Source organism: Vulpes vulpes, chromosome 12, assembly GCF_048418805.1.
Source record: "Vulpes vulpes isolate BD-2025 chromosome 12, VulVul3, whole genome shotgun sequence".
Taxonomy (NCBI): domain Eukaryota; kingdom Metazoa; phylum Chordata; class Mammalia; order Carnivora; family Canidae; genus Vulpes; species Vulpes vulpes.
The window spans coordinates 85,080,715-85,107,351 of NC_132791.1; the positions used below are offsets into that span (position 1 = coordinate 85,080,715).

At 41.4% G+C, this 26,637-nt stretch overlaps 1 protein-coding gene across 1 annotated transcript; it reads right to left on the minus strand.

Moving 5' to 3' along the window:
- Window positions 1–2,567: 2,567 nt before the first annotated feature.
- Window positions 2,568–26,445, minus strand: STMND1 (stathmin domain containing 1). Its single transcript, XM_025999329.2, has 5 exons — window positions 26,307–26,445; window positions 17,378–17,549; window positions 12,502–12,653; window positions 4,519–4,647; window positions 2,568–3,918 (listed from the first exon to the last, which is right to left on the minus strand). Exons 1-5 carry the CDS (start codon window positions 26,385–26,387, stop codon window positions 3,637–3,639), a joined length of 816 nt encoding a protein of 271 aa, XP_025855114.2. The 5' UTR covers window positions 26,388–26,445; the 3' UTR covers window positions 2,568–3,636.
- Window positions 26,446–26,637: the final 192 nt, after the last annotated feature.

Below are 26,637 nucleotides of genomic sequence, written 5' to 3' on the forward strand. Positions count from 1 at the left end.
CTCCTTCTCTCTCTGCCTGTGTCTCTGCCTCTCTCTGTGTGTCTCTCATGAATAAATAAATACAATCTTAAAAAAAAATGCACTTTCCTGACCTGAGATGTGTGGCATCTACAGGTTACATGAGTGCAAAGTGATCTATCCGCTGACACCCCATAGCATAACACATCTTTAAAATGCAGTATTTACCACATAATTACTACTTCAAATACTAGCTGTTTACTGAGTAGGAATAAAAAAACACGGAAATAGGCCCAGTCATAAATTACTGGTAGTCACTATAGAAACACTCTAGGATAAACTCTATTTTTGTTCCTGTGATTGCAAAGTTACTTTTGATCTAACATAAGAATCTTACAAAGTGTATTATTTTAAATATATGTGCAATATTTTAAATATACCCTTTAAATATTATTTTAGTTATAAGTTATCCGCAAGCATTTCCTCTCCCCCTTCCCCCTAAAAAACCTAGAGGATTTGCTAAATATCAAGATTACCTTCTGTTAGATGGGACCAAATCATCTCTTACAAGGAAATCTGTATAGGCATTTTTTTCTGTTGCCCTCCAGTTAAAATGATTTAATCTTGTCTTCCTGACTCATGACTTCCTGAAGGCTGTTGTTGGCTTTGAGTCCAAATACCCTGTTGGTTGTTCCAAACTTTGTGTTTTAAGAACGAGAAAGCCAATGATGTTATTTCAACACATAAAATTAATGTGATCCCAGAGGCTATATTTTAGAAATCTCTTTCCTTTCTATCACTCTTCAGTATAAATCACCGTTAAAAAAAAAAAAAAGGATCATGGAAGAAAGTCACATTGACATTTGAAGTTAAGAAATAAGTTGCAGGGATGGGTTGATAGCTCTGGGGGCAGCACACACGGGTTCAAACGCAAGGGGCACCCCAATGGATGCTGGCCCTCTGTGACGGTGGGAGGTGCTTAGAGCCTCTGAGCCTGTTTCTTCATCCCCAAAATCTCTGCTTGTTTTGGTGTATAGTTAATATGCTTAGAGCTGTAGAGCCTTTCCCTGTGTCCAGGTGTCTGTTTCCATGGCCTCACTTCCCACCTTGACCAAGTGTTTCTTGCTGAGTAGATATGCAGCTAGTGATTTGGGATGTGTGACTCTGGCGTATTTGACTCTCTATATGGAGAGAGGTTTCCAAGCCAGGGTATCAGTGATGATATTCACACCTAGAGTTCGAGTGTTTTAACTCAGCAGACAGGTCACCCAAGTCCCTATTGGTAGCATAGGCAAGAGCATAAAAGTTCAAGAGAAAGTATTATTGAGGTATTTATCAAATTGGGGAATTTAATTTACAATAGTTACTCTACATTTGCATTGGATGTATGTTTTGGTCACTTAAACTTTATTATTTACAGAGATGGGAATGACCCCCAAATCTTTTCCTAAGTGGCCTAATGCAATTATTGTAGCTACTCTGATATTTTATAAGATTAGCACATATCACCACAAGATAATCTCCAGACAAAAATCTCAGGACACATGGAAACCATCGTGTTGCTCACATGGGATTTTGTATAAATAATATTCTATAATATTATGGCGTATTCTAAATGCCATTTTAATGATCTGTATGCTTATCTATGTGTTTGGTTAGCATTTTAAAAAATTCTCTTTGTCTCATGGAGGATTAGAAGCAGTACTTTTAAACCTATTATTTTATTTGGTACATCATAAAGGAGGTTATCCCAAATTAACATATGAGGTGATGGAGACACAGTCCTGGACCAGGACTCCCCACGTCACACTTGTATGATGGATGCTCTGAAGTGTCTTAAAAGTTTTGTTCTGGAGTGAGTTTTGTTTTTTTTTTTTTTTTTTTTTTTTTTTTCTTTTTTTTCTGGAGTGAGTTTTGAAAGAAATGCCTCCGCCACCACCATCATACCTCACTGGCTGCAAGAGTCGTCAATCCTACAGGCTATAGGAACACAATATCCCAAAGGGAATTCCAAAGGGAATAAACAGAAGGTGCTCACGGTCCTCAAGTCAAATTGGCACTGCCCCCAGCCAGGGATTCCTGTCTTCTAGAGCTGTCCTGCTTCTGGAAGATGTATGGGTACACTGACTCACTTGCTAACAAAATACTCACACAGCACTTACATGACATTCACTTTCTGAGGGATAAAAGAAAATGCAACCGTGAACAAAACAGACTCCTCTCCTGTCCTATTAATATTGAAATATCTAGTGGGGGAAGCTGCGAACCTGTCAGGCAATTACAGCCCAGGGTGGCAAGTGCAAAGATGAGCAGGCCAGTGTGCCAGAAGGTGACTATGAGGAAAGGGCACCAACCCTGACCAGGAGCTCTGGAGGAAATGGTCTGAGTGGGCACATGAACAAGAGGGCATTAGCCTGTTCAGCTCAAGTAGTGGGAGGAAGAGGGGGAAGAAGGGAACAGCCTGGGCAAAGACCCCAAAGCTAGGGACAGCATGCTGAGTTTGACAATAAAAAGTTCAGTGCAGGTGAGTTGTGAGAGCAGAGATCCTTACCAGGTGCAGAAAAGAGTCTGGACTTGATCTTGATAATGAAAGGAAGCCAAGAGAGGTGTTTTTTTTTTTTAAAAAAAGATTTTATTCATTTATTCATGAGAAACACACAGAATCAGAGACACAGGCAGAGAAGAAGCAGGTTCCCTGCAAGGAGCCTGATGCAGGACTTGATCCCAGGATCACGACCTGAGCCAAAGGCAGACGCCCAATCACTGAGCCACCCAGGTGCCCCCAAGAGAGGGTTTTAACCAGAGGACTGTGATATAAAGATCAACAAGAATTGTGATCCAGTTGAAGGATGGTTGGGTGGTGAGAGGGGATGCATGTGACAAGGCGTGGGGGGGATCTTCCCAATGGAGATGCATCAGACCTCGTCAGTGGTTGGATGTGGATGGTAAAGCAGAGGTAAGGACCCAGCCTAATCCTAAGAAGCTAAGGGACAGGAATTCAGCTCAGAGTGCCCACAGGGAAGCAAGACACTGGCCTAGGGTCTCCTCCCAGCTCACCCTCTCCTGGACTCTCTCTCATTCCCTAGACCTAACAAAAGTTTTTCTTTCTTCTTACTTAATTCTCAGAATTGGATATTGTTTGCTTACGCTATATGGATGAAGCTATAACTCCACCAGCTTCAAGATACCGCTTTAACCCTTCCCAACATGAAAAGTGTTAAAAGAAATAACTGCACACACAGATCAGAAGCATACAGGTCATTAAAATGCATAAAACACATCCCTGTAGTTTGTCGGAAGGGACCCTCAGAGGATGGGCACAGCTCAAGGGCCAGAGCCAAAAAGAAGGGTTTCATCTGGCACAAGCACATTGATATAAGCTGGAAAGTATTCATAAAGACATCTTCACAATGTCTAAAGCTTCACTGGAGGAGAAAGCCAACTTTATAATATGGAAGTGAGTCAAATCTTGTTTTTTTTTTTCCCCCGTTTTGCCAGCATCGGCATTGAATTCCCTCAGCTGAGTTCAGCCCGGGCAGCTCATACAATCCTTCCTCACCCCCCACCCCCGGGGCATCCCAGTGGGGTGAGATCAGGCCTCCAGAAAAGCACGAGACAGACAAGAGTATCACAAGTGGGGACAATGGGTGCTGCTTCATGAGATTCCAGCAAGGTGGCCTATTCAAACACATCATCCACTTGGTTGTAGGACAAGTCTGACTCCACCACCCCAAACCCTTCATAACCAAAGTTTCTTTCACTTGAGGATGTATTGCTCTTCTTCCTCTTCAAGGGCCTTCCCCCCTGTGGTTGGGGCGGCTCAACCACCACCGAACCCACAGCATCCAGTCCTTGGCCAAAGGGAACCTCAGCCCTACCCCGCTGGGCTGCATCCAAATGATTGGCCGGGGACAAAAGTCGGTCGCTCCTTAGCCTTTTTCGTATGTCTTCTTCTTTAGTCTGAAAAGCAGTATGAAAGAATAAAAATGAGCCCAAATAACTTCCTCCTGAATATGCCTGAAAAGAGCCTGGGTGGCTTTTCCATTTCATCACTGGGTCACTCAACAAACATTAGGTTGAGGCATGACGGTGGAAGGCAGACACAGGCCAAGGTAGGTAGGCCTTGGTCTCTCTGAGCGGCCAGGTAAGGGGTGGAGACAGGGGCTGGTGGCCCACAGCTGTGAAGGTGGCTTCCCCGCAGGATGGGGGACAGAGGGTGGTGGGGACCGGTGTCCTCTGATGGTCTACACGGCCTCTCCTCTGCTTCCAGCCTCCACCCCACACCTCCTCCCACTCCCACCCCAACTGGAGCCCTTTGCTTTCCACATGAAGAAAACCCCATCCTCAGAAGTGAGCATTGCTTCCCGAGGCTACATCGATGGAACCAGCATCTGGCCAGCTTCAAGCTGTTGCTCGACTCCTCCACCACACAAAGAATTAAGGTAAAATTAAACAGCACAGGAAGCCCACAAGTACTTAATGCGAATCTTAGAGCAGCAGGTGGGATAGGCCCGCGGAGCACAGGTCAGGGGGAGGCAGGCTCCCGGGGAGCTCGGGTACCTTCCTGCGGTTCTCCACCGCCTGCATCTTCTCTTCCAGATCATTCATCGTGAAAGCCTTTGCTTCCTTTTTGATCTTAAGCTTTTTCAGCCTGGCTGGTGGCTTTCTCAGGGGCATCGTCGTGCTTACCTGGAGGAAGACAGTTTTCAAAAGGGAGAAATGGACTGTATTCCCTGGCGAGGAGAGAGCCAGGAGGGGTGCAGAACACACGGTGCAAATGTCGATCCTAAGAATCTAAACAGATATGTTGGCAGAGCTACAAACCACAATGTGGACGCTGGTAACAGTGGAACTAATTCCTTAAAAAAAAAATCTATTAGAAGCCTAGAAGGGGGAAAAAACAGGCCCTTCCTGAAATCCATGAAAAAATGCAAAGGTGTTCTGGAACCCCATGAAGACTCACAAGAAGGAAACATTTGGGAGAAGAAGCACAAGGCAGATGAGCGATGAACATGTAGTTCATGGTAAAAACTGAAATCTGGGGGCACCTGGGTGGTTCAGCTCATTAAGTGTGTGCCTTTGGTTGGAGCCATGATCGCAGGGGCCTGGGATGGAGGCCCCCTCTCCCTCTCCCTCTGCCCTTCCTCCTGCTTGTGTACTTTCTCTCTCTCAAATAAATAAATAAATAAAATCTTTAAAAAAAATAGTTACATCTGATAGTATTGTAATATTCCACAGGCTCCAAATGCCTTTCATTTGGGATCGAGATGGGGTTTTCTGGGTCTCGTGCGGGAGAGAATTCATAATTACTGAGCAGGGACACTGGGCTAGCCTTTGCTGTCAGTACTTGGAGAAGGTTCTCATGACAGCAGGACAAATCCCCAACTATTTCACATGACTGACTACCCTCTCTGTAGTTCAAGGCAGCGATAGTGACGTTCTGATTACAATTTCCAGTTATGAAAGAATTAAATTGTTGTAGAGGGTTTGTAAAGAAAGTTCTAAATACGTGTTTTTTCTTTTTAAAAATTAATTTTTCATAACCTACGTCGCTCATGAAAAAGTAAAGTGATATATAAATAGTCTTCTGTTTAACCACCTGGCCCCCTAGTTGTACTCATCAGCATGAACTATTTGAAAGAGTCTGGTATGTGTCTTCTCCACACGCATGTACTCATCTACCTTTGTATGTGCAGGACATCTGTAATGTTAAACCAAACAGAAATGGAATTGTACCCCCACCAGGCTCTGCAATTTGCCTTCTTCACTTGGTTTCTTATGGGCATCCTTCGAGGTCAGACTATATAGATTTATGACAACTGGGGAAGGTCTCAACGAACTCCAGGGCTTCATTATAAATAAACTGATTATTCTAGGCAATTTCTCTAAAGACTCATAAAGATCAAGAACCTATTGATATCCGATGTAATGTCTAAGAGACCGTCTCTTTATGCTGTAAAACTGCCAGTACTGAGAAAATACATCCAACAGAGAGGTAGTAGCCTAACATAGTAGAAAAAGATACCAGAACAAGACTCAGACAGACCTAGGTTTGAGCCCTGGCTGGGCCACGGGGTGTTTTTGTGGCAGTTCTCAAGCTCTGTAGGCCTTGCTTTCATCATTTTAAAAATGGGGTTAACATTTATTTCACAGGATTTTCTGTTTTAAGGAGTTATACAGTAATCACTCAGGAAATGGTAATTACATTTCATTCAGTGAAAGCAATAACTTTTAAATCTTAAAAATAATTTATTAAAAGATTTTATTTATTTCCTTGAGAGAGAGAGAGAGTGAGAAAACACAAGTGGTGGGTGGCGGCAAGGGGTGGGAGGAGAGGGGAAGCAGGCTCCCTGCTAAGCAGGGAGCCCAACATGGGGCTCCATCCCAGGATCCTGGGATCACAACCTGAGCCGAAGGCAGATGCTTAACCACCCGAGCCCCCGAGCAGTGACTTTTTTAATGAAGTTTTAAATTTTAATTCCAGTATAGTTAACATGCAGTGTAATATTATTTCAGGTGTACAATCTAGTTATTTAACACATAAATATACCACCCAGTGCTCATTACTGAGCCTTCCTGAATCCATCATGTGTTTCCCCCATATCCCATCCACCACCCACCTCCTCTCTGGTAACTATCAGTTTGTTCTTATAGTTAAGAGTGTTTCTTGGCTTGTGCTCTCTTTTTTTTTCCTTTTGCTCATATGTTTTGTTTCTTAAATTCCACATATGAGTGAAATCATATGGTATTTGTCTTTCTCAGATTGGCTGATTTCTTAGTATAATGCTCTCTAGTTCCATCTATGTCGTCACAAATGGCAAGATTTCATTCTTTTTTATGGTTTATATTCCATGTGTATATATACTACCTCTTATTCATCCATTCATCAGTTGATGGACACTTGGGCCATTTCCATAATTTGGCTATTATAGATGCTGCTGCTAAAAACATTGGGATGCGTGTATCCTTTTGAATTAGTGTTTTTGTATTTTTTGAGTAAATACCCAGTAGTACAATTACTGGATCATGGCGGGGGGGTCTATTTTTAATTTTTTGAGGAACCTCCATACTCTTTTCCACAGTGGCTACATCAGTTTGCATTCCCACAAACAGTGCACGAGGGTTCCCCTTTCTCCACATCCTCACCAACACCTGTTGTTTTCTCTGTTTTTGATTTTAGCCATCTTGACAGGTGTGAGGTGATCTCTCATTGTGGTTTTTTAAAAAAGATTTCTTTATTTATTCATGAGACACACACACACACACACATGGGGTGGGGTGGGGGGGAGCGGGCAGAGACACAGGCAGAGGGAGAAGCAGGATCCATGCAGGGAGCCCGATGTGGGACTTGATCCTGGATCCTGGGATTACACTCTGAGCCAAAGAGGACACTCAACTCCTGAGCTACCCACCCAGGCGCCCCATCTCATTTTGGTTTTGATTTGCATTTCCCTGATGATGAGTGATGTTGAGCAACTTTCCCTGGGTCTGTTGGCCATCTGGACATCTTCTTTGGAGAGATGTCTGTTCATGTGTTCAAGCACTCACTTTTTTCAATGACAGCACACAGAATCATCACCAAGTTACAGTATTTGTCTTGAATGGTAGGAATGGAAACCCAGATCACAGGGGCCAGCAGGAGGCCTGAGCTTTAACCTGAGTTGACCACTAATTCCCACGGTGTCACCTGAGACAAGGTACTTCTTTTCTTTGGACTCTTATTTCCTCACATGTAGAAATAATGAAGAGGGTGAGAACCACGGGGTTCCTTTCAGCTTTAAGAACCATGATTCCCGGAAAGCCTTTCAGAGGGAAGCATTTGTTGAAGTTTTGGCTCAGTTACAGCCATCAGACAGTTTTATGTGGTGAGAAGTTTTTCACTACATGAAAACTGCGGGCTGTTTGTCAAAGCAAGCTCCCCCTCCCCCATCACTGTATTATTTTTATGACAATTGGCTCTCAGGCTCCCTGCTGGCAAAAGCCATTTGCTGCAAAGAGGGATGTTCTTGCTGTAGTGGTTCAACTAAAGATACTGTGAAATTAGTATGAAAACAGTTTTTTAGGGAAGTTCACTCATCGAGGGCTAAAAGAACATGAAATGCTAATCCCAGATTCAGTGAAGAGAGACTGTACGGCTTTACACAGAAGTCTGAATCTTGACTAAAGGAGTAGATAGGAAGTTCTGAGAGACTTGGGATTTCTGGTCTGGGTGGACTCTTCCTGTGGCTTTCTCCTAGCTATACCTACAAAATCAAGTACTTCCTCTCACTTCTGGAAGTTAATCCTACCTGTGCAGCCTTCATTCTTTCCTGAGTTTGGCATTTTAGGTAAAAGCCTTGCAAGACCCAAAGGAAAATATCTGCATTCCTTTCCAATGGATTTTATGAAGTCAGGATTTACCAACTGTTGGCACTTAAAAATAACAATGGTCACATTACACATAGAGAAGTGCTACTACTAGAAACTCTTAAAAAATGGACTACAAAACCTACTGAAGTTACTAGTTCAATTCTTGTCTTTAAGAATACCAGCAGAAGCATTGCCACCCCAAAGATGCTGTGATAGGGTTTGGAACTTGTTTCCAGCCAACCTTGCTGGCAGCCACTCTGGATTCCTTGGAGCTGCCCTAATTAACTGTTGACCTGCAGATGAACCCACCTTGGCCATGTTCCCTCGCCAAAGTCTGGTGCCCAGAATGGGCCAGAGCTTCTAGGAGACCTGCCATTCCTGCCCTGTCCCTGTGAGGCCTCCCAGGCCAAGCCACCACATTAGTTGACATTAATCTTACCAGGTGCATGTTTTCCTCCTTCAAAAACTCCCCATGAGGTTCAACAAATACTGTTAGAGACTCTGATGCAAGAGGAATCAATTTCCTGACTGCACTGAAGGTTACCAAGCACAGAAGTTGCCCAGAGAAGGGAATCAACTTTGACCAGAGACAGAGGGAGTCGATAGAGAAATTAGAGTCTTATGTTTGGAGACCCTGGGCATGCTAAGAGGCAGGAAAAAATGAGTTTGGGATAAAAGATGCCTCAAATGGATGATACCAACGTGGATTAATGAGAGTCAATTACATCTCTTATAGAGATCTATACCAATCCAAACACATAGCTACATGTGTATATAAAGTCTGTCCATATTTGTCATACAACCACTTAGGTCTCTTTAGAATGTTTTAAAGTATCCTGAAAGATACTCTTTGTCTGATATTTCGCTTAATATTATATTCCTTACATATCATTACAATTCCTTCCGAATGAGAGTAAACTCTTAGTATGAATCTGCTTGAAAGCATGTTATCTGCAGTGAAGGGGGAGGCACTAGGGAATTGCTGTAATACTTGCCAACAAGCAAATGATAAAAAGAAGAAAAGATGAACGGGGAGCCTGAGGTGGACAGATACCCCTGTGGGCCTCTGGGGAGAGAGACTGGCCCACAGCTGGTCTCCTTATTCAGTGGATGAGTGGAGGACCCTCAGTTTATAGCATCTTTTCTTATATTTCACTCTGCATGAGAAGCAAATTAAAGAAGGGGATGGATCTAACACTCACTTGTATTTATACTCTTGGTCTATATAAGAAATCTTGTTTTTAAAGTTTTCTCACATTTATTATTCCATTTCTCCCCTAATGTTTGATTTAAAAGATTTTTTTGGTACCAAAGAAGAAACTGTGTCACATGTCTAGTTGGCTTCATCGCACTGTAGTAACTAACATTAATATCCTTTTGGTTTATATTTTTAGCCAATTTTATCATCTGTTCTTTTTTTTCTGAAAAAATATTAAGTATTGGATAGTTAAAAGTGTGAACTGCCTAATAATATTTCTGCCCTCAGTATGTTCCTTCTTTCAGGATTTACTCATCTTTCTACATTGGCCTCCTAACTTTTCCTAAAATATGAAGATGTCTGATATACATTTGTTCTCAGCTACACCTGAATTGAGAGACTCTACTTCTGATACTTAGCAACTCCATCTCTCCTTCATTTCCATGTATTCCTAGGTATACCCTTAGTCCTCTACCTGAAAATATGTTATTATAACATTATGATAACATACTTATAACATTATAATAACATCTTTTCAGGAAGGTTTTAGAGTTCATTTTCAGAGTGAATGGGGGAATTTAATTTCAGAAGATTTAATTCTGGGGCGCCTGGATGGCTCAGAGGTTGAGCGTTTGCCTTTGGCTCAGGTTGTGATCCCGGGGTCTTCGGATTGAATCCCGCATCAGGCTCCCTGCAGGGAGCCTGATTCTCCCTCTGTCTATGTCTCTGCCTCTCTCTGTGTGTCTCTCATGAATAAATAAATAAAATCCTTTTTTAAAAAAAGCTGTAATTCTTTCCAGCTTTAGGATGAATTAGAGGGTTGTGTGCACACGTTGGTAGAATCCTCAGGGGTGGTTCTCAACCTGGACTGTCCACTGGAGTCACTTGGGAGCTTTCAAAAACACTATAGCCAGGGCTCACCCCCAGCCACTGGTCCCAGGTGGGACCTGGGCACTGGGGTTTTTAAAAGCATCCGAGGTGATTGGAATGTGCAGCCAGGTTAAGGACCATGGCCCTCAGCAATAAAACACAGCTGTGTAGCTGTGTTGTTGCAGGTCTGGATTATGCTGGGACATCACGACCTAATTGCAAAGCAAAAAGCAAAGAAATGAAATGTGTTATTCTTGCCTACCTCTGTGGTCCTGCCACATTTAAATCTTTTTGAGAACACTCCAGCTAGGCTCCTAACAACCATTCCATTTCTATATCATATGAACACAGTCCTCATCCTGGGCTCACTTAATGATGTCATTGAAAGTCAAGCCCATAGTTTTCATTTTTCAATAGATACATTTCTTTCACAACGTAGTTTATGTTAATTAATTTTGTCGGTGCCCTTTTAAGGAAGGTCTCAGTCTGAACTCATTCCTCTCTGGCGTTTGAATCACTGAAAAATGTTTTAACTCTATTTCCATTGCTGTTAGCATCAGGGTTCTACAGCATTTCCCTAAAGGAGGCATCACTTAGCTACTGAAAGTTTCCACAACCCGTCCTCCTCCAGATTACTCTCCTGTCTTTTTCCTTTCGACACAACTTCCTTTTTTTCTGACCCCTGGAGACTCACCCACAACTAGGAAAAAAAATCTCTCCCCTCCTTTTCCATGTTAAAGACCCTTCTTCTAGTACTTTCAAATAAGATAGGGCATTCTAAAGTGCCTTGTATCACAATAGCGTGGCCCAGACGTAAACTGCCATTCTACTGGCATTATCTTTTCCATTATATAATCTCTTTTTACCTTTCCTTGCCCCCTACATCCGCTTATTATTGGCAGCCTGATGATATCATTCATGAGGCTTAGCAATCTCCTCTCTTTTCCCCAAATACCTTCTGCAGGACTTATTTTCTTCTTCAAAAGAAAAATGCCACTTTGGCTTTTATTCATGAGTTCTCAGCATTTCCTACACACAGAGAAGGAAATTACCTTTATTCAAATACTTAAGTGACTTGGTCTAGGTGGCAAACTTGATTTACATAATGCATTTTTTTGTATTCCCAGTTGATTGTTTTCCCTACAAGACTGGGATGGGCAACCATGGAGGAGCCTTTTGATGTTAACCTCTGGTCCCTATTTCCATCATTTCTGTGTCTTTCTTTTCTTTCTCATTCATTTCTCCTTAGGCTTCTTTTCTCCTTAATTCTTCTTTTCATCTTGTTGAGGATGACTAGGGCTGCCTGGGAGCTTTGGTTAACAAGCAAACAAAAGAGAGAACAGAACAAAACAGCAGCAACAACAAAACCTGCCGTCCTCTTCATGGGTTTAGACAGAACTTATTAAAAAATTAAGGACTCAAGACTTGGGCCACAACCAGTTAAAATCGAAATTAAAATACTGCTCACACTATGATGATCAGTTGGATGAATCAACAATGAATCAACAACAACAACAAAAAACAAGAATATTAAGATTTTTGTCATTGTATTCATTTTCTTATGTTTGACCCCAGGTTGTGTATATATAAATGTGTAAGCATATCTATTATAGTTTTGGCAGTCATGCCTATTTTCCTATTTCCTATTTTCCTTAAATCAGAGTTCAGTTTTATAGTCATAATACCTAGTATACAGGCAATGCTTAATAAAAATTGTTCAAAGAATGAAAGTATGTTATTCAATGGGGCTTACTGTCTCTCAAATTCAGTAAAACCCAAGATATGTTTTGTTGGACTCATTAATCATTGAAGATTGGGGTAATTCTTGGGCTGTCTGGGTGGCTCAATCAGTGGAACATGCAGCTCTAGTCTTGGGATCATGAATTCAAGCCTCATTTTGGATGTAGAGATTGCTTAAATAAATAAGCTTTAAAAAATGAATAGAGTACTTCCTAAATCTGTAGAGAAGGGTGATGTGTTGACAGGTGAGAGAATTTATGGGAGAAAAACTGGCTTAGCTAAAGGTCACAATTTGCATGTTGACTCGAAGATTTTGGGGATTCTAACTCGTGATATTCTATTGCTATTATTAACAATAAACTAATGCTAATTATAGAATTACTTGCCATGACATCATAGGATTCTCCATTTCTAAATACTTTGCTGTGGCTTTGTATTATTCCTTGAACAATTAATTCCTCCAGAATGTCTGATGACTTTTGTCGCTCTCGGCTTTCTAGGGGTTGGGGTTTATGGATTAATCCACTGGTCACTAGGTCTAAGGGAAAAGAAAAAAGAAGGAATAAAAATTTAAATATGAACATTTTATCAATCAGATGCTAAACAGATGCCTTATAAATCATGCTACTTAACTAAATCTTATTTTATTTTATTTTTTTGGTCGCTACTTAACTAAATCTTAATCTCAACACTCTTACCTACATATGTTTCCATTATAAATCTTTGAATCGTTTCAAGTTCAAATTCTTAATGTTCTTACAGAGGATACACATCAGCATAATATACTATTTACTTAGCAGGCCTCATATTAACATAACAAAAAGTCTTTTTCATGTGCTGCTATGTACTACTTTTTTGTTATAACAACACTTATACACTTGAGTATGACTACTTGGGTTCTTTACACTAATTATGAAGCTAAAGCGCAGCTAAGCAGAAGATATCCTTCCAGTGACTCTTCTGAGTTGCAGTTTGGTTTCTATGCTTTGTATACAAAGGATAAACAGTGTGATGTTGCCAAGAGACTTCTAGTTCTGCAACCTTGAGTTTACAATGATGCCATCTGCTAAATCTATGTAAGAGCATGCTTTTTTGAAAAGGGTCTTTGAACCAAATCACAATTGAAGTCAAATGATATAAGCTAAAAATTTATTATTGATTCTAAAAATGGCACTGAAACATTTTCTTGGGAAGCCTTTATAACCTTTCCTAAGCCTCCCCTCAACTATAAATCACCCAATTCTACAAACAAGCAAGCAAGCGTCTGTTTTTACAGACTCACATCATACAATAAAGGTGCAATGAGGAGTCCTCAGACATGAGCTACCTTCTATTTTGTAATCATCGGGAAGTCCTGAGAGTAACCAAATTCATCCCATCTAGTAGACAGAGTCTTTTTATGAAAACTGATCTCACTGGTTAACAAAGACAGTTTTCACGAATGTGCAGGGAAAAGATTGCAAAACACACACACACACACACACACACACACACACACACTAACCAGATGTCTCTCACTTCAGAATATTCACCTTGTTGTTACAAGAGACCTCTCTAATTGACCATGCAAGTAACTTCAACAAATCAACTATAATCTCATTTCTCGTCCAGTGCTGTGTCTTCTAGTGTTTGGAATAGACTCAATGTTCACTTTAAAGAGCTATATACAGATTTTGGTACAGAACGGTAAAGCATGTCTTTCAGGTGGGTAAACTCGTAAGCTAGAGCTTGAAACAATAGAAAAAAAAACGCAATAAAAAGAGGTAAATTATCTTCAAAGAATTAGAAGGATTTTTAAAAGATATTTATTTAATTATTCACAAGAGACACAGAGAGAGAGGCAGACATAAGCAGAGGGAGAAGCAGGCTCCCTGTGCAGAACCTGATGCGGGACTCCATCCCAGGACCTCGAGATCACGACCTGAGCCAAAAGCAGACACTCAACCACTGAGCCACCCAGGCATCCCAGAAGGATTTTTTTTTTTTAACTTTTAGAAGGTGGGCTTATCTGGAAAGGTCAAAATAATAGTTAACTATTTACTGAGCACTTATGTGCCTGGCATCATTTTAGATACTTTATATATTTTATAACATTGTGAATTCTATGATTCTCTAGCATATAAATAAACTATATGAGAGAGGTGAATTAACTTGCGGAAGGTGACATGAGTAGGAAGAGAATCAACTAGGATTTAAATCCAAGAATGTCTGACTTCAGTACCTATATTCTCAGCCACCTCACTGCATTCTCTAAGGTCAAGGAAAGAGCTCCACTGTGTGGTCCATTTCCCTCCCAGGACGTTTCTAAAGAGAACGTCATCGTTGATGACTATCACTAACATTATACAATTGTTACATTATTAAAATGATTATGAAATAAAAAAATAATTAACTATCTCAATCAATTATTTTTCTGAGTCCACCCAAATGCTGGCTTGACATTGACAGTGGCTAACCTACAGAGAGACCCCTTGCTATGGCAGTCATTGCAACTAAATCCTCATGATTTCCTGGGACACTGAAGACGATTGGAGGAGTGTTTGAAAGTGACATTAAGCTTCTTTCAGCTTATGAAAGTAGTACATGCTTATCATAATAAACTTGGGAAATATAGAAAAGAATAAAAAAAGGGAAAAAAATGCGATCCTCTTACCATTCAGAGATTACCACGATTGATATATCAAATTCTATTTTTGCAAATTTGACATCATACTGAACATACAATTATGTTTCCTATGCACTTAACATATAAATTAGCATTTTCTCACAAGGTTAAAAATTCTTCATAAGTGTCAAGAGTGAAGCTATACAAGAAAACGAAAGTAAATTCATCTTTAACTCTGGCATAGGAAAAGGCTTTCTAACTATGACTCAAAATCCAGATTCAGTAAAAGAAAAGATTGATAAATTTTACATTAAAATAGTTTGCAAGGCAAAAAAGAAAAAAAAGCAATAAAGTTCAAGTGCAGACATTGCGAACCTCCTGATTTGATATACTAAACAGAGTACAGTATCATTTTTGGTATTTTTGCTCAAAATGGATAACCTGAAACTAATCGTGAGGAAATATCAAACACAAACTGAGGAAGTTTCTAGCAAATAAAATGGCTTATATCTCCAGATACATCAATCAGATAAAAGACAAAGAAAAGCTGAGGGACCGGCTCCAGATAAAAGAAGAAAAAGACCACATGATACCTAAATTAAACATGAGATTCTGGATTAGATCTCAAACTGGAAATTTATTTATAAAGGACATTTGTGAGACAATTGATACAATTTGAATATGCAGATGAGATAATGCACTGCATAAGGGGTAATTTGCTGATTGTGATCCTTGTACTGTGATTATACAAAGACTATCCTTGTTTTAGGAAACATACTGGTGTACTTAGGAGTACAGTGTCGTTATGTCTAGGATTTGCTCTCAGAAAAAAAAATCTATGTGTGTGTGTGTGAGAGAGAGAGGGACAGAGAGGGACCACGATGCATGCAATTATATCACATACAAATGTGGCATAATGTTAGCATTTAGGGAATCTGGGGGGAAAGAATACAGGTATTTGTTTTTTTTGCAACTTTACTTACATTTGACATTATTCATAATAAGAAGTTTGTTTCTTTTTTTTTTTTTTAAAGGAAAGACTTGGGAAGTGTTCCCGTGAAACTTGAAATCTGTAACAAATACTCTAAAGATGGGCAGAGCAGGGATGCAGAAAAGAGACAGGGAAGAAATCAGGCAGAGGACAAATATAAAGCTTAGGGCACTGGTTCTTATTCATTCCATGGCAAGGTCTCTCCTGGAAACTAATCTACACCACCTTTTGGGAACACCTGCTTTATTATTTTTTCAAAGACTATTTATTCATGAAAGGCACAAAGAGAGAGAGGCAAAAACATAGGCAGGAGAGAGAAGCAGGCTCCCTTCGGGGACCCCAACGGGGGACTCAACCCAGGACCTGAGCTGAAGGCAGATGCTCCACCACTGAGCCACTCAGGTGCCCCTGGAAACACCTGCTTGAATATTTCCACTCCTTCTAGAGGCTGGTGTGTCTGACAGCACTAGCCCGCTGGACAGAGTGACTGATGGTACCCCCAGGTCCCTGTGCACCTGACAGTCCTCAGTCTGTGAGCGCCATAGACACTGTCCAGGAGGGATTCCCAGGGACAGAATTATCAGCAAGAACTATACATTCTGGCCTGACACGCAGAGAGAGGAGGGGCCTCCCTGCTGTCCGCCCCCCACCCTTCCCACCGTCCTCTGAGGTCACGTCTGCCTCACATCAGAACCACAAGATCAAGGCTAATCTGAAATCTATCACAAGTAGAGTGAGCCACCAAAGTCCAAGGGAAAGAATCTCATTTACAAACCCATCTATTTCCTAGGGAAGACAGGACAGTGGTGAGGAGTGACACGAAAGCCTTCCCCTCAAATAAAACAGACCACATTCCCTTGAGTTCTGTCGAGTTCAGTTTGTCTCAGAAGCTGACAAAATATAACTAGGGGCTCTTCAATCAACACCAGGGGGGTAACTTCAGTAAAGCCAAAACCACCACGGGAAAAACCAAAATAGTTTCTAGGGGCACACCAGGTCATAATCACTTGTTCCGTGTTTCTGAAAGATGATTGTTTTGTATACTTGGTGATCCTTTGAATGGGAGACAGAGGGGAAACAGTTTGATGTAGGTTTTCTTTATTTTTTTTTTCAAATGTAGAACTTTCTCTTGGAGAGATGTGAATACAGGAGAAGTTTACAGGAATTTCACCACAGCCTGTGTGACTCCTATTCCCAAGGCCTATTCCCAACTGCCAGCAAGGGCTCTCAGCTTAAAAAAAATAAAAGGAAAAAGAAAAAGAAAAAAAAAAACCAAGATGGTTTTGTGTGTGTGTTTTTAAAGACTTTATTTATTCATGAGAGGAGGCAGAGACATAGGCAGAGAGACAAGCAGGCTCCCTGCAAGAAGCCTGATGCAGGGACTCAATCCCAGGACCCCGGGATCACAACCTGAGCCAAAGGCGGATGCTCAACCACTGAGCCACCTCCCCAGCATCCCCCAAGATGGTTTCAATTGTTTTATCTACAAGATGATTAATGGTTCGCATTATTTATTCAAATAATGAAGGCCTAAAGCCACACCTTAATGTCTCAGAGATAGGGACTTTGCCATCTGGGGCACTGCCTGGCCCACAAAACTGTGATGAAAGGGTTGTGAACACACATCATACAATGTAATGATGAATATAAAAATGAGAGCTGTTACCTGAATTTATTCTTCCATTTCTTTCACTAAGTGATGGGGAACTTTCTGGTATGGTTCCAGGTAAGCTTCCCAGGTTTTCCAGGCCGTTGGGGCTGCTTCCTGAATCCTTGGGAAATGCATCTTCATCTTGGGGCCTGCAGCCCTCCCCAGAATGAGTCACGGGGATGTCAGCCTGCGAAAAGGGAACAGCTTCATGAGAGTCAGGATTTCTTAGAAAACAGTTTCTTTAAGGGCCTTGAGATAGCACGATTATCCTGGATTACCCAGGTGTAACCACCAGTGTCCTTACAAGGCGGAGGCAGACAGAGACGTGACTACAGAAGTGGAGAAGGTGATGTGCCAGGAATGCAGAGACTCATCAAAGATGTTACTGGCAGCGGAGGGAGGAAGGGCCACCAGCCAAGGAGTGAGAGCAGTGCAACTCTAGAAGCCAGGACATGCAAGGAAGAGGATTCTTTCCTCATAGCCCCTGAAAGGAAAGAGCCCTGCCAACACCTTCACTTGAGCCCAGTGGAACTGATTGTGGACTTCAGATCTCCTGAAGTGGAAGAGAATAAAACTGTGTGGTAGTGAGCCACCAAAAGTATGATAATTTGTCATAGCAGCCATAGAAATGAATATAGTGTCTACAGGAATCTATCAGATACAAGCTACTATGCTGAGCACCTCAGATGACGCCACAATGAAACGTTCATTAAATGTGAAAAGTAAAGATATCGTTGTGTAAAAAAAGTTTTTTTTAAGTGAAAGTATCTTTATTGTTTTTGTTGATTAAAAAATACAGGCTCCTTGTAAACATAAATAATATAGAAGGAAATTATTGATGATCAGTCTATGTGTTGACTAAGCTAGTCCACATAGTATTATTATTCAATCAAACATGAATCTAGGTGCTGTTGTGAAGGTATTTGGTAAATATGGTTAATGTCTTCAGTCAGTTGACTTTAAGTAAAAAAGAGTATCCTTGATAATCCGGGTGGGCCTCATCCAATCAGTTGAAGATCTTAAGAGTAGAATTGAGATTTCCCTGAGGAAGGAGTTCATTCTGTGGACTGCACCTTCAGTGCCAGCCTTTCCTTTCTGACCACTTATGCTATTGTGTGGATTTTGGACTTGCCTAGCCAGCCCTCATAAGTGCATAAGCCAATTCCTTGTAATGTATCTATCTATCTATCTATCTATCTATCTATCTATCTATTTCTCTCTCTCTCTCTCTCTCTCTCTCTCTCTCTCCAGCCCCCAGCCATAATTTTGATTCTGTTCTTTTGGTAGAAATAGAATGATCAGAAACACAGTAGAAAGTAAGTACCATTCCCTAGACAAATGCACTATTAACATCTTAGTATGTAACTTCTCAGATGTGTTTGCTCCAAGAAATATAATCTTTAAAAACAAATTGGAATTGGCTAATTAGCACCTGAAAAGATTCTCAATTTCACTAGTCAGTAAGGACTGCAAGACCAAAACCAGAAAGGGAGACTACCTCACCTCCACCAGGATGACTATAATGATAAAACCACAGAATAAGTGTGAACAAGAACATGGAGAAAATGGAACCTTTGTACAGTGCTGTGGGAATGTAAAATGGTGCACCCACTTTGAAAAACAGTTTTCTCAAAAAGTCAAAAAGAGAGTTAGTTTTTGATCCCAAAACTCCACTTCTAGGTATATAGACCCAAGCAAAATGAAAACATATGTCTACACAAAACCTGGCACACAAATGTTCAAAATTAATATTCATAATATCTAAAAAAGTAGAAACACCCCAAATGTCAATCAACTGATGAATGGGTAAATAAAACGTAGTCTATCCAGACCAAGGGATATTATATGGCAATAAAATGAGATGAAGTACTGATGTATGCTGCTACATAGGTGACATTTGAAAACATTATGCTGAGTGAAAATAGCCAGATGTAAAGACGATCCATTTACCAAACATTCAGAATAGGCAAATTAATAGAAACAGAGTATAAATTTAGTGGTTGCTTAGGAAGTGGAGGTTGGCCACTAATGGATAGTGGTTTCTTTTGTGGGGTGGATAAAACTGCTCTAAAATTAGATTGTGGTGATGACTATGGATTGTGCATTTTAAATGGGTGAATTGTATGATATGTGGATTATATTTTAATAAAGATATTTATGAATCAAATAAATCAGGCTATATATTAAATGGTATTGTATTATATTTCTGTAACTTGTTTTTTTTTCCATTAACAATATATCAGAGACATTTGCTTATATCAGTATATATAGGTCTACCTCATTCTCTTTAATGGTGGGGAGTAGTCATTTACTTGATGACTGTAGCATAGTCTATTACATAATATACCACAATTTGTTTAACCAATTCTTCTTCTCCTCTGAGTATTTGAGGGCCCCAGGACCCCACCTCCAAACTCCACTATTTCCAGCAATGCCCTGATACACTAAATACCACATTGTATCTTGTTGGGGCAGCAGAAGGTGTAGAAGAAGAAAAGATGCTTGAATTGGGTCTTGAATGAGTTTCCAGTTGGCAAGATGAAAAGGTCATTCTAGACAGAGGCTAAGCACAAACGAAGCCAGGATATGAAACAATATTGTGAGCATATGAACTTGAATTATTCCAGTGGAGCAGAATCAGAAGAAGGCAGAAAGGGTAGGTGCTGAGGTAGGAAAGAGAAGTTAAAGAGTTTGATTTTATTTTAAATGTAACAGATAACCTACAAAGGAAGTAAAATAAAACGATCAGGAATCTGTTTTTAGAAAAATCACTGGGGTTAGTGCAAACTAGGGGAGCTGAAGGAAGCAATGAAGAGACAGAGGAGGGCAGCGAGTAACAACGATTGCAATTGTCCAGGTGAGGTCCTATTGAATATGAACTAGGACAGTGGCAGTGACACTGGGATATAGAGATGGGCCCAGAAACATTAGGAAGGAAGACAGCACACTCCTCAGAACTTCCATTTAAAGGAAAGGGTTTTCTCTGGTTAAAAGTTATGACTCCAGGGACTAAACAGAAAGCATTTCCTTTGGGAAAACTGAATTAAAGAAATAGGACATCAGCCTGAAACTCTTGGTACTCCCACAATAAAAATCATGGAAATTAAAAAATATATATAAGCACATTTGTTCACTTTCTGGAAGTTCTCCAAAGTGCTTTCAAATCCCTCAGAGGCTAAAGTAGAGATCACAGCAGCTAGGTCATGGCAGCTCCAACACCTTCAGGTTCTTGTCACTCAATTAGGGATTCTCCTATGTTCGTAGGGAGACCCACATAGCTCCTTATCACCATCTTTACACAGCACAATCGCTCCAGCTAAATCAACATCACTTCATTGTGCTGAGGGTTAATTAGTTCTGTGCTTCAAGATTACACGGGAAGGCATGAAAAAGCGACCAACTGAACAAACAAACCAGTAAGCAAACAAAAAGTCAACTGAGTTGAAATACAAATGGCATAAGGAGAAAGCATGAGAGCAACTATGTGCTTTTCTTTCCCTCCCTGTTTGTCTTTCTTCATAGACACAGTTACTGCCGTGTAGTTCCTGTACAGAAAGCTGACCCAGGAAAAGTCCTAATGTATATTATGTATTATTATAATTATCCTATAACTAAAATCTTATTCTATCACAGTCTTTCTCTTTCACGTGCGCAGACACATTTATACACACACATATCACAAATATATAAAAATATATATTGTTACATATAACAAAAGGAAAGGAGACTGATGCTTTTTCAGGGGCTCACAGTTCATACTGAAGGTAAAGCAAAGATCGTGTTAGGTATTCTTGCCCCTCTTTCCAAATAAAATACTAAAAACCAGCATCTGCACTGACAGGTAATTTCACAAGTTGTTTTGTTTTGCACACCCTTTGTTTCTTGAGCCTAGCAAGGCACAGAGTTAAACACAGGGCTGAATTTTGCCATTTAACATTTCCCATTGGAGACCTTGAAAAATTAAACAACAACAACAAAAATGCCCATATTGGAGCTGAGAGCAAATTTGAATATTCTCAATCTCAATGGTAGTTTTTCACAAGTGCCACAACCCATAATGATCTCCCAATGGCTTCATCAAAGCCATGAATGCTTCACCCATGTATGCTTCCTTAGATCCAGTCTGCCTTCAAGATCTGTTAGCGACCACAGCTTAAATGGTAACAGATGAAACACAATCTTTTGACATAAAATAACATATACCAGCCTTCAGCCCTCATGAGCAGAAATGTCAAGTTTTTCTCTTTGGAAACTAAGAATGCCTTTCAAATATCTTATCTATGTGCAACACATTCTAAAATTTTAACCAAATTTCATAATCTAGGTTTGAGAATAGACAGAGTTCAAAGACCAGAGATATTTACAAATTAATTATATTATTTATGCCTCTCAGGGATATGGCAAAACAGTTTTCTTGTTCTTTTTAATTCATTCAGGGTGTACATGTTCACACCAATGAGAAGTCTCTCAGCCATGGTGCTGGCGGAAGGGGTGGGGAGGTGGGTGGGAGGTTTTATTTTTTCTTTGAGATGCAGTTGTGGCAGAAATACAGATTCAAGAAGTTTCCATATTTTGTATTGATTCCATACATCAATGATTCCATACATCAATGATCCATACATCAATGATTTATACATCATTGTCTTGGGGATAAAATCTTATCAATTTTAGTTTGTTTTATATATTTTTAAAAATATTTTATTTACTTATTCATGAGAGACACAGAGAGAGAGGCAGAGACATAGGAAGAGGGAGGAGAAGCAGGTTCCATACAGGGAGTCCGATATGGGACTCGATCCCGGGACTCTGGGATCATGCTCTGAGCCAAAGACAGATGCTCAACCACTGAACCACCCAGGCATCCCAAATCTTATCAATTTTAGACAGAATTGGAAAGCAGTGAATGCTAAGCTAGCAGCTACACATGGGAACCATCAGCATTCCAAAAAAGATATTACTTTTAACTACAGAGAGAGTTGTTTTGTTTGTTGTGGGTCTGGAGGTACTATAGGTTGTGTTCTAAAGCTTTTGGGAAACACATTGCCAGTTTGGAGTCATTTGTCAAGTGTCCCCTGAGCTGGAATCTTAAATCACATTATTGGCAGGTGCATTTTATAAATGTATTTGTCTTTAGACATATAGGAAAAAAGTATTCTTCAAAACTTGATTTTTCTAGCTTACATCTAGTGAGTGGTAAAAACAAATAGCAACCCTCCAAAAAACACCCCGGAATATCATCTTTTAAAATTTTGGACTGGTCAAGGTCACTTAGTCCTGTTTACTGGTGATAAATAAGACTTTTCTTGTCAAAGATTAGGTAAGATCTGTGAAAGGTCCTTAGAGATTATCTATTTCAATCTAGTCTGTTCCCTCTCATAATAAGCCCAGAACTCGGAGTTCATCATACAGAAGAACATTTCTCCAACTGAGAAAAGTTTCCCAGGTTTTTTCTAATTATGCATTATTTTATTACTGTGTCTTTTTAGCACTTTAGACTAAGATACAAGGGAGGAGAAAGCCAGTAGGCAGGTCTCAAGAAGTTTGACCCAGAATTTTTAAAGTTGTACCACTACGAAACATAAATATTTCAAGCAAGCAACCATGTTCATCTCATTTTAAAGACACCAGTGAACTACTGAACTTTCAGCCTGTGCATTTAGGAAGTTAGCAAAAGCAGCAGTGTTCTGATAGCTAGAGAGCATTTAATTAATAATCATACATTTGCTGGATCAGATTTCCAAAGTCAAAGTGTTTGGGGTGGGGAAGGAGGGATATGCCTGAATCGACTCTGAGTCTATTTCCAGGATATTTTAATATTGAATTTCCTCCTTGCTGACTGTCATTAGTTTAGTTATGTGACTAGGAGATAAGAAGATACCAAGCAGGAGCCAGGAGGGACATGGAGTCACTCAAGCAATGTTTGTTAGTGCCTGGTCTGCATCAAGCACTGTAGTAAGCGTGGGAGACACAAAGACAAAAAGCCATTTCCTGTCCTCAAGAAGGTAGTAACTCAGGATGGGAAGCAGATATGAAAACAGAAAATAAATACAATAGATGTTTTGAAACATGTAGGAGAAGGTATAAGGTTAACTTTGCCAGCATGGTGGCAATAGCAGGGGTGAGGGGGACAGAGGCAGGAAGGGGGTCTTGAGTTGTCTTGAAAGATGGGTATATATTTGCATGCGATTCCTCAGGGAGGAGGGGGGAGTCTGAAGGGAGGGTAAGCAACAGGTGCAAAAGCATGGAGATAGAGACCGAATGGGTTTGGAGAGCAATGAGTAGTGAGATTTGAATGAGAAATGAGTGTGGGAAGAGATGAAGCAGGGGAATGTGACAGGAGGCAGCTCAAGGATGGCTGGTAAGATGCGCTAAGGATTTAGGATTTTATCTTACATAAATCACTGTGATAACGACAGTTGTACTAACTCATATTAAACACTTATTCTGTGCCAGGCATTGGTATGATCATTTCCCGTGGATTTAATCTCTGTTGACAACTCTATAAAATAGCTAGTATTAGAATTACCCTCATTTTACAGATAAGCACAGAGAGGTTAGATAACTTGACCAAAGTCACCCAGCTAACAGTGAACCCAGAAGTCAAACTGAAGTAACGATATTCTTGACCACTGGTTTGTATAACTACCTAATGGGTTGGCAACTGTTTAGTCACCAGAGGATGACATAATCAGATTTTACCTTAGAACGATTGCTCTCAAGGTCATGCAGAAGCCTGGAGCACAGGTGGGGGTGGGCAGTGGAGGAAGGATCTAGAGAGACCAGTTAGGAGACTCAACAAAAATCCAACAGAGAGGTAATGACTTTCATACCCAGGGAATTCAGGAAAAAACACTGAAACCCTCCGAAGCCTGAGGAAGCTTGGCTTATAGGGACCTAGTGGATCTGACATGCAGAGGATTGTCTTTTTAGCATTTCCTCCTGCTCTATGCAACAACATCATTTTCAGTAATAACCATGAAATGAAACAAATGATAATGGCCAGATAAGAAACACGAATAGTGAAAATTTCCTTCTGTGGAAGTCTTATACACATTCATGACAGTAAAGTAAATTAAAAAATAAAGATTTTTTTTCGTACAAAAAAGACAAAGGCACAATAAGTTAATATTTTAAATCACGTTAATATAGTTTTTGGAAAAAGGGAGAAAATGTATTCCTATATATTCATTCAAAGCAGTAATGAGTAATAAAGACGACCAAATTGTTTCTAAGAAGCCCATAAATCTATGAGGCAGAAGGAGCTTTCTTTTTTTTTAAAAAAAGGATTTATTTATTATTTGAGAGCCAGAGAGAGAGCCAGAGAGAGTACAAGTAAGAGAGAGAGAAAGGGTGTGTGAGCACAAGCAGGGAAAGGGCAGAGGAAGAAGCAGGCTCCTGTCTAAGCAGGGAGCCCAATGTGGGGCTCCATCCCAGGACCCCAGGATTATGACCTGAGCCAAAGGCAGATGCTTAAGGGACTGAGCCACCCAAGCGCCCCCAGAAGGAGCTTTAAACAAACATTTACCACGTGAGAAGGGAGTGTCACAAGGGTAGTGTTTGGGCTCAGTGCTGAAGGATAAGTAGGAATTCATCAGGTGAGCTGACTGGAAATGGGAGTCTGGGGAGGGCATTCCAGGAAGAGGGAATGGCATGGGGAAAAGCATGGAACCATGTTGATAACTGGAGGAAGGGAGCACTGCAGGCTCCTGAGGTAGAGCCGAGAGTCTGCAAGTGTCTGTAACTGGACAAGATAATGTTAGAAAGACCAGTGGGACCATGTGTAAAAGGTTTTGCACACTCCAGGGAATTTTTTCTTAGAAAGACAAGTGGTAGTGTAGGACGCAGATGGGGTAGGGTGCCAATGGGAGAAGCAGGAAGACCCAGTAAGAGGTAATAGGACCCTAACGTCAGAAGAGGCAGTTGGGATAGAAAATAGAAAACAGTGTCACCATGGGTGGGCACCAAGTCCTAAGCCCAAGTCTCTGGTTTGTTTTATGATGTGCTCCAAGAACCCAGCACATGTGCCACACACACAGTAGGTGCTGTAAGTGGCACCAAATGGCATCTTGCACTTTGTCTACTGAAAGAAAGGTGTGCTCTTTAGACAGTAGCTCCAAAAAGGTCCTTTCGAAAGGGTGACCATAAACCCTGGTTTTCTGCAGACTGTATGAGCTTAAGTCAGGCTGGGCCAATTTGTTAATAGTGTTCCTTTTCACTCTTAAAAGTATCTTGCTGTGATGACAGATTATATGGTAATATTACCTTTGGGTGACCCCTCTCCAATGTATACCATTGTGGGTTCCCAGCTTCATTCGTGGAATACTGATGGTGGTGAGGATGGGGAGACATCCTGGAGCTCATTTCTGCCGGGACCAACCCATCCCTCTATGCCCCACTTTGGAAAAACTTCCCCTTTGTGTCTCCAGAAGAATCATGGGGTTTGCAACCGAGAGGGAGAGAGAAAGAGAGAAGAGAGAGAGCATTGGAATGAGAGTCTTGAAAATCAGATTCTATCTCCGGCTCTGCCCCCAAATAAGCTGGGCAGCCTGAGGCAAGACGTCCACCTCTCTGGGTCCTCAGGGGGAAGCGAGAGGGCACAGCCAGACGGAAGGCCTCTAAAATCTCTTTGAGGGCCAAGTAATCCTCAAAGGGCCCCCTTTCTGGAAGCCAACGGAGTGTGACGGTTCCCAGGAGCTCCCCTCAGCAGCCCCAGCTCCGCACAGAACACACCTGCTCCCCCTGCCTCTGCTCCGAGGTGTGATCACCTTCTCAGGTTCTTGAAACACAAAAGGCTCCCAAAGCTAGGCCTCTGGCGCATGAGTCTCGGGGAAGGGGGCCCACCCACTGCCGGGCACCCAGCTGCAGGCCACTCCAGGCCCCCTCCCCACCCCAAGCCTGGCAAAAGGCGTTCTGCCCGCTTCGATGTCGTGCGTGTTCGTTTTACCTTAAATCCCTCTTCCCAGCCCTTCCTGGGCGCGGGCACGCGTCTCTGGTCCTCCGCAGCCTGGGAAGGTCCGCAGCCCATGCTCGCCCTACCGGGGCGCCCGCTGCTGCGCCCCTGCACCCCCGCCCCGGCTGCTGCGCCCCTGCACCCCCGCCCCGGCTGCTGCGGCCCTGCACCCCTGCTGCTGAGCCCCTGCAGCCCCGCTGTTGAGCCCCTGCACCCTCGCCCCCGCTGCTGCGCCCCTGCACCCCTGCTGCTGAGCCCCTGCACCCCCGCTGTTGAGCCCCTGCACCCTCGCCCCCGCTGCTGCGCCCCTGCACCTCCGCCCCCG